The sequence below is a fragment of the Procambarus clarkii genome, chromosome 82 (genome assembly GCF_040958095.1).
Source record: "Procambarus clarkii isolate CNS0578487 chromosome 82, FALCON_Pclarkii_2.0, whole genome shotgun sequence".
Taxonomy (NCBI): domain Eukaryota; kingdom Metazoa; phylum Arthropoda; class Malacostraca; order Decapoda; family Cambaridae; genus Procambarus; species Procambarus clarkii.
Window position 1 is genome coordinate 13590108 of NC_091231.1, and position 9624 is coordinate 13599731.

Below are 9624 nucleotides of genomic sequence, written 5' to 3' on the forward strand. Positions count from 1 at the left end.
AGTCTGCAAAATCAAACTTATAAACAACCGTATCATCACTTTTCACAAGGTCTTCACTTTTCACACGGTCATCACTTTTCACAAGGTCATCACTTTTCACAAGGTCATCACTTTTCACAAGGTCATCACTTTTCACAAGGTCATCACCTTTCACAAGGTCATCACTTTTCACAAGGTCATCACTTTTCACAAGGTCATCACCCTTCACAAGGTCATCACCTTTCACAAGGTCATCACCTTTCACAAGGTCATCACTTTTCACAAGGTCATCACTTTTCACAAGGTCATCACTTTTCACAAGGTCATCACTTTTCACATATCGAGAACAGTAAACACTCATCAAGACCACCAACTGACTTAACAAACTGAGCGAATTCAACCCTCATCGCACTGATTTCTTATTTTCTTTTTTTTCACTAAACTATGAACTGAGCCAGCTATGTAGCCACGTTATTTCCATGATTTATTTAAACAAACGTAACTAATATCGAGTACAATGTATCTAGCAACGTATATTCACTGTTAGCAACGGGGACGCTCATCAGTGATCATTTTCTTCAGTAAACAAACTTGAATTGCCACATGTTAATTTGCTGAGGGTATTAATCACAGAATGAAATTAGGCCTCATATTTTACCAGTGAGAAACTGGGTCATATATAACGTGATATTAGACCGGAAGTGACGGTCATAAGTTTACAGCAAGAGTGATGTTCTTTTACAGCCGCTTGTTTACGATTTACGTCTTAATAACCATTAGCCACTGCCTCGTTAAGGTCAGGTAACCAGAGGTGTCATAAAAAATGGTGATCTTAAACCGGGTGTCATAGCCTAATTCGGTGGTATTCTGTGTGTCACAAAGTACCTCTCAGTTTGGCATTAAGGCATATTCATACCAGCACATTCGCTTTGATATGGATATATGAACTCTATTTACCTTAGAGAGTTTATCTTGCAGCACGAGGTCATTACAGTAACCTTTATTTTGATATCAAAATGTATGTCGACCTTTAAATTGCGATTCCATATTTTAAGGGATCTTGGAACTTGGCGTCATAACGTAAAGTGATATTTATTAGACGCAATAACAAGCTTTTCATACGGCACTACTGCACGCCGTTGTGCACACGAAGTCAAGAAAAAATATATGTTCTCATATGTTTGTGCAACAAATGAGTGGAAATAAATCAATTGCTTAGAACGCCTAATTAAATAGCAAAGGCGCCAAGCATATGATACCTTAAAAAGCAGTTTTGTCAGAAAATCATGTATTGGATTGTTGCGTCCCTGTGTCAGAGAAGAATTGTGTGTTTTTCCACTAGATCTGTTATTATTCGCCAGACATAGCTTTGTGTTTGGGCTCACTGGCTTTGTATAAAACATTCGTCAAACAATTACTCTTTCTGCCAATTTTGCTAGAGGTATTCCCGCCAAACACACACCGAAACTACGACGTTGGCACAACGTTCGAACAAGCTTTAACACCACCTAAGCAGTTATAACAACCAATATAGCAAGTTGTAACAACGTTCTAATACGTCATAAATACGTTAAGCCAAGATGTAACAACTTTATTACAAGTTGTAACAAGCGGAAAATAGAGACAGTTTCGGTTTGTGTTTCCAGGGTTTACATCGAAGAATTATTTTTGTTCAGATTGAGTATTTTCACAATAAAGACTCCAGGACATTATTCAATGTTGAATAATGAAATAACGAAGACACGATTAATAGAATGAGCGAGATAAAGCAAGTGAGAAAGGCAACGAGAGCTTGAAAACAAATTTCAATGAAATGCTTTGTGATCTATACAGAAGAAACAACGATGAACCGTTAACAAGAAGAAATGGACATAGAATCAGTCTAAAGTAAACACATAAGGACTCAATAACAGAAGGCTTTCTCCTCATCACATCTGGATCGAACACAAGAGAAAACAAAATCTAAAACAATTAAATGTGCTTTTAAGGCTAAGAGGAAAGAAGGAATGTACGCACACACACACACACACACACACACACACACACACACACACACACACACACACACACACACACACACACACACACACACACACACACACACACACATCTATAGAGGAGGGATTCAAAGTAATTTCTCCGTGAACCTGAGCACGGTCCTTGGTTCCAGAGGAAGGCAAAAGAACGTTTCTCTACATACGGGACGTCCCACGTGTCTAACTTTAGTCTATATATATATATATATATATATATATATATATATATATATATATATATATATATATATATATATATATGTCGTACCTAGTAGCCAGAACTCACTTCTCAGCCTACTATTCAAGGCCCGATTTGCCTAATAAGCCAAGTTTTCCTGAATTAATATATTTACTATAATTTTTTTCTTATGAAATGATAAAGCAACCCTTTTCTCTATGTATGAGGTCAATTTTTTTTTATTGGAGTTAAAATTAACGTAGATATATGACCGAACCTAACCAACCCTACCTAACCTAACCTAACCTCTATTTATAGGTAAGGTTAGGTTAGGTAGCCAAAAAATGCTAGGTTAGGTTAGGTTAGGTAGGTTAGGTAGACGAAAAAACATTAGTTCATGAAAACTTGGCTTATTAGGCAAATCGGGCCTTGAATAGTAGGCTGAGAAGTGCGTTCTGGCTATTAGGTACGACATATATATATATATATATATATATATATATATATATATATATTATTTTTGTTAAGATCTTAAAATTACTTAATATAATTGGTTTAATCTAAATTCTGTTTCGTTCTATAATTATATCATGTTCCTGCTCGTAGATCCACTGCTGCCACGACTTCCCCACAGGCCTCCGTCATTGAATTACCTCTCGTTATTATTCTCCCTAACCTCTCTCTCTCTCTCCCTCTCTCTCTCCTCTCTCTCTCTCTCTCTCTCTCTCTCTCTCTCTCTCTCTCTCTCTCTCTCTCTCTCTCTCTCTCTCTCTCTCTCTCTCTCTTCTCTCTCTCTTTCTCTCTCCTTTTTTTCTCTCTCTTCATTAGCTCAATACCATCCTCTTGTTTCTCTTCTGCTGTTTCCCTTTGTTTACTCTTTAACTTTCACTGCATATTTCTAAATATTAAGTTGAAGATTCAGTCTACAATCTCCCGTCTTCTCCCGGATCATCTCACTTTCTCAGGCCATCTCCCATCCCACTCGGGCCATCTTACATCCCTTCAAGCCATCTATCATCCCTTCCTTCAGGCCAATTCATTCAACCACATCTGCTTAACATTTTCTTCCACCTACAAACTCTATCTCGTCGTCTACCCCCACCTCCACATTCTTATCCCACAAATCCATTTACCCACTTCTAAAAACAAATGGTAGCTCATCTTTCAGTGAATTTGAAATTGGCTTGAAGGTCTAATTAGATGCGTTCAGGATAATTTTATGCTGGCGTCTACTGTGTGTGTCACTTAACATCTTAAGAACATTGGTCTGAAGCTTATTAAGCTTGGCCCTCCAACATATTACGTTCAAGCTTTTCTCTAACAGTATGTCTCTCGTTTTTTTACGTTGAAAAGGCACCTTTCTTAAGCTTCACCCGTGTAATGTCTATGTAAATAAATTATAATCAAACCACCAGACCAAAACTGTCTCAGTCGCTCTGAAACTATCCCTCTATCCCACGTTTATTAGATTATCTAGTAATTTACAATTACCAGCAACCTGGGAGAATCCATTAATATTCTTCTATTGTTTTTACTTTGCCAGCACTTTAATCAGGGGTCTTAAACTTGAACCACTTTGGCACTCTTAAATTTTGGGGACATTATTTCGTGCTTATTACTTTAAGTAATTTTTGCTCCTCCTGAAAGTGATTTTGTGAAGACAAAATCAATTAAATATTTTTATCATTGGGAAATGAGAATTTTATGGAAAGATTATCATAATTGGTGCACAGAATCCGGTTACAATGCTTTGATCATTATCAGAAAGAAAATTGAGTTGAACTGAACACGAGCGACAAATTATGCATCATTATAACCGGGGATGGCAAATAATGACTCTCATTGTATATAGTGGAACTGGAAAGGGAGACAATTTATACGTTCTAATTTAACAAAACGTCCGTGATAACGCGGCTGGCGCGTCAAAACGCATCTCAACTGTGTTAGTTAATTACTCCAAATCTCTGTTCTAAATAATTCTGGGCTTTGTAATCTCTTTGTAATTACCTCGGCCGTAGGGGTGTGTTGCCCACCTTGGGAGACCATGCGTTAGTATAGGTGCGTGAGTGAGTGGATAGATGTATGAGTGAGTATGGGAGTGTGTGGGGTGCTTGTGTGTGTGTGTGTGTGTGCTTGTGTGTGTGTGTGGGTGCCTGTGTGTGTGTGGGTGCTTGTGTGTGTGTGTGTGTGCCTGTGTGTGTATGGGTGTTTGTGGGAGTGTGTGGGTGCCTATGTGTGTGTGGGTGCCTATGTGTGTGTGGGTTCTTGTGTGTGTGTGTGTGGGTGCCTATGTGTGTGTGGGTTCTTGTGTGTGTGTGTGTGGGTGCCTGTGTGTGTGTGGGTCCCTGTGTTTGTGTGGGTGCTTGTGTGTGTGTGTTTACTAGTTGTGTTTACTAGTTGTGTTTACTAGTTGTGTTTACTAGTTGTGTTTACTAGTTGCGTTTTTGCGGGGGTTGAGCTTTGCTCTTTCGGCCCGCCTCTCAACTGTCAATCAACTGTTTACTAACTACTTTTTTTTTTTTTTTCCCCACACCACACACACACACACACCCCAGGAAGCAGCCCGTGACAGCTGACTAACTCCCAGGTACCTATTTACTGCTAGGTAACAGGGGCACTTAGGGTGAAAGAAACTTTGCCTATTTGTTTCTGCCTCGTGCGGGAATCGAACCCGCGCCACAGAATTACGAGTCCTGCGCGCTATCCACCAGGCTACGAGGCCCCTGTGTGTGGATGCCTGTGTGTGTGTGTGGGTGCCTGTGTGTGTGTGGGTCCCTGTGTTTGTGTGGGTGCTTGTGTGTGTGGGTGCTTGTGTGTGTATGTGGGTGGGTACCTGTGTGTGTGTGGGTGCCTGTGTGTGTGTGTGGGTGCTTGTGTGTGTGTGTGTTTGTGCCTGTAGGTGTGTGTTTGGGTGTTTGTGGGAGTGTGTAGGTGCCTGTAGGTGTGTGTGTGGGTGTTTATGGGTGTTTCTGTGGGCTCGTCTGGGGGAACGTTGTGGTACTCACCCATCTGTGGAGTGCTCAGTTTTAACTTCCTTCTCCTCCTACCAAACATTCAGACAATTGATAGTGTAGGCCTACTCTCATCAATAAATGTTGGCCTACACTACACTAGGCCATAAATCGTGTTTACCTCTAGGGTATTTCGCCACTAGTTTTTCATTATATTTAATTCGATATAGGGAAGGGAGTACCACCTCTGGCTGGAAGAAGGGGGACCCATTAGCCTCGGAGGAAACCACGCATAACGCATTGGAGGGAATGTAGGTCCCCTCCAATACAGTTTCTGTGTGCTTTTCTCCTACCACCCCCTTCCCTTTAATTCGATTATATTTTTTTCCTTGAACCAAGCCACTTTAACTCATAACAATTTATATAATGAGTCTATCTAAATAGGATTTATATTCTAATAATGAGCTAAGTGTAGATTCATCTTTTTTCTTATTTGATGAAATTAGAAGACGAGAATTTGTCGAGAAATTGCAGATTGATCATGATCAATGCAATATATATATATATATATATATATATATATATATATATATATATATATATATATATATATATATATATATATATATATATATAGCCGGCATAACTGCACTTTTTTTATTCCAGTTTTCTGCTTTGAAAGTCAGCCTTTTAATTACCTTTTTGGCGTACAGAAAGAAATGGCTTTGAGTATTTATTGAAGCAAATATTGTCATCAATGCTTTTGTGTTTGCAAAAATCCCGTTTTCACACGAGTTATATTAAAGTAAAGTGACCGGTTGGAAATTAAAATAATAATGAGACAAATACAAAAAAAATAATGATGAGTAACATCATTATTTTTGTAAACTACACTATGCATCAACAAGATGTTACTCCTCTGGGCACTCCTCTGGGCACTCCTCTGGGTATACACTCACTCGTGACAAGCACACGTCACTCTCTGCTTGTAATTCTTCAACAAGCACTTGAGATTTTTACGACCTTCACCCGCAGAACCGGTGATTCGGAGGAAGAGTGTGTTATACAGCTCCTGGGCTTAGATGAGGCCGGGGAGGTGAGAGGTGAGGATATTTTCACTGCCCAAGCTCGCAGGTTCGGTTGATATAGAATCAAAAGGAGTTTATTTTCTTATGTAGATCAGCAGCTAGACAGTGCTTTTATCCCGGAGTCCACCTGAGGCCACTAGATGTGTAATGCGAAGACGTTTGTAAAATAAATTACATCAGGAAGTCATTGGTTTCGGGATAATCTTACAGTGTCTCCTTAAGGAGTACAGAACTGACGTTTGTTGGACATTTAAATCACCATCTGGATTACCCAGAAGCATCTCCTCCAGTCACCATAAATTACCCCTGACGTCGACCTTTTCTGTGATTGGTTCCCTCGTAAACGACGTCCCCAAACTGGTGCCTTCTCTAATCCCAAATTACCTTCGAGGCATGTGTGACTGCTTGTCTAATACATCACCAATCTTTCCCTGGGGCATTGTACCTCTTGCTGCAGTCAGGTCAAAGGGTATTATCCTCACTTTATTACTTCTTGGGCATCGTTATTCTCACAGGTGTTACATTCATTAGCCATCATTATACTCATAATAACTGGAATACAGTGCCAAACTTTTTTAGTTGAGTGCAAACGACGATACTTGGAACTAACTGAACCGAGGTCTAATCGAGTTAGTTTGGGTTATTTGCCGTTGAACTATTGGATGTCGTTATGAAAAATAACAAATTATCTCTATATTTTCAACCAATTAGACAAGTGAAGGCAAATATAAGACTCCCTGAATGTTCCTAAACGTACTAGAACACAAAGTGTAATTGTGAGTTCTTCGGAATTATCAATTTGAAAATTAAGTATAATGTCCTGTTTATCATCACATTTGTATTTTCTTTAGGAAGGTTTACATTATACATGGAAGCGTATATACTTGCCAGAAATGAAATGGGTTATAATGACAGAAATATATATACGTACAGAATGATGTCGTCTGCGAGGGAGTACTGACAAGGTAACTTAATTGTACAAGAATAAAGGATACTGAAGACTGCGTATTGATCCACGTGAGACACATTTGTATCCATCCAGAATCATTACATTCATGTCTCAGTACTGGGCTCACCATAGCCCGTGCTAACATGGAACTTTATTTCCAGTAAATGCATGGAACTTTTAGTTCCAGTAGTTGAATCTAAGATAACAACAACATCATGTCTCAGCCAATCCTCCTAAGATTTCTCAACGTCAAGAAACTGTCGTACTAAAGTGCCCTAATCCTAACCTACCAGAGAACCCAAAACAGACAACGGGATAGTACGTTAATTTCACGAACCGCTTCCATTTTTTTTTTTTTTAAGTACGACGACTTTCTTGCCCTTGGGTAAAGTATACGTCAAAATGCGACGTTCTATTAAGAAGGGTTGCTTGTCTTTTTCTTGAAACAGTCCAGCGATCCTACCTATAGTATATGTGGGAGTATGCCATATACAAAATATATGGCATACATATACTTTTTCAATTACTTATTCCAGAGAAAATAATCTACTCTTCCGAAGTACTCCTTTTCAGTGTTACAAATTAACTATTGTTTCATAAACAACTTCATTAATTTTTCTTGTTCTGAATATTTCATTGCGACGTCGGACACAGCCATTAAGAATTACCGGAATGCTATAAACAGCCTCGACATTATTATTTATGTGGTCATGACGTTTGAACTTTATCATTCCTTTGGCACTAAGCTCTATTGATCGGTATGAGGAAAGTGCCCATTCAGTCACCTACGATGGTATACTAGTGCTATTAACTCCGCTGCAGTACCTCACCATTTCGTCATCACCGGCGTCACAGCCTGGTCATCAATTGCGTCACCAATTGATGATCAATTGTGTCACCAATTGATGATCAATTGTGTCACCATCATAGTACCGCGTCACTACTTGTGCATCAAATACGTCATCGTGGTGTGATCACTACATCACCTTCAAGTCACAATCTACGCCACAGTCATCACTACGCCAATTCTGCTTCCTGATCGCGTCACCAAGAGCTTGACTCGGCCAAGATATATTACTTACGTATTGGTAAGTAATTATCAATAGAAGACGCCAAACTAGGAAAGCTATTTGCACCTCCGTATTGATTTGATATTTTAAAATAGTCTTGCTCCTTATATGCTAACATATATATATATGGTCCTGAGTCCTATTTAATTATAATACAGTTATCAGATATTATCTAGACATTATTGAAATAGTCATATCCCAATGCAAAAATTATCTCGACATCATGAATAGCAAGAATTTGAAATCCCAAAAAATGAGCCATAGAATATGGGATCATATGCAAAAAGTTAGCAAAAAGACGCCCATTGTTATTGTTTAGCTATATATTACCCATAGCTAGGCCCGATTTAGATTATGCAGTCTAGTTCTGCTCGCTGTTCTATAGAAAGAATATATTTTCTCTTGAGCGTTGAACGAAGGACGATAAAGTTAATCCAAAACTTTAGAAATCGTCCAATACGTGTAGAGAGTTGGAAAGCCAAAGATAAAGAGAACAGGTTAATATAATTAAAATCTAAATTAAATACCAGTAAAAAATTAACGCTAAAAAAATGGATATAAATGTAATAATTTTTTTATTCGCAAAGTTTGAGGTAAATGTTGAAATAGAGTGTTTGTTTAAGTAAACAATTTCAAACAAAAAAACATAATATGAGTGTGTAGTACGATCCAATTAGACTTTACCAGTTTCCCTTATTCCTATATATGCTTATATTATCGCAAGTATCTGACCATATCCTTATCCTGATCCCTTGTAAGTGTTATGGAAGACTTGACTTGGCGTAATAGCTTGGTTCTTTCTCCTGATAGTTCCCCACCCCTCTGACCAGACAAGGAACCGAGTCTGTGTATTAGATTAATTAGTCAACGATTGAATTCCAAGGAAATCTGGAATCTAACTTGCTTCCTTGGATTTCCCCAAGAACAAGCACTACTGTTCAGATGATAGCACGTGTGCCTGGCGAGTCTAGGAATGAGAGTTCGAATCCATTGCATGACTTCGTATTACATCTGTGAAATAATATTGTTTTTGTGATTTCATTATGCTCTTTAAATACTTTATTATGACAAGAGACTACTAATCTATATTTCCTGCTTCCAGTTCATTGCACGAATATTTACGCATTTAATATTAAAATCGTAAAATTTTGACGTAGAGAACTAACCTCAACAGTTTGCTGACTCCATTAAAGTTTTAACTTTTTGTTTGACTTCACCTTGGACTACGACTTGGGCTTTTATTATATCTTATTAAGAGGAATCGATTTAGTGTGAAGGGAGAATAGGTTCTCTTCATATATAAGCCATATATTTACAGGCTCATACATATAGATATATATATATATATATATATATATATATATATATATATA

At 38.2% G+C, this 9624-nt stretch overlaps 1 protein-coding gene across 1 annotated transcript in view; it reads right to left on the reverse strand.

Annotated features, from left to right (window-relative positions):
- The window catches only part of LOC138358150 (sodium/potassium ATPase inhibitor SPAI-2-like), a 384-nt gene extending 44 nt beyond the window's left edge, over window positions 1–340 (reverse strand). Inside the window, exon 1 of the mRNA XM_069315653.1 lies at window positions 1–340. This exon is cut by the window's left edge and continues 44 nt beyond it. Coding sequence (XP_069171754.1) covers window positions 1–340 — 340 coding nt within the window.
- Window positions 341–9624: the final 9284 nt, after the last annotated feature.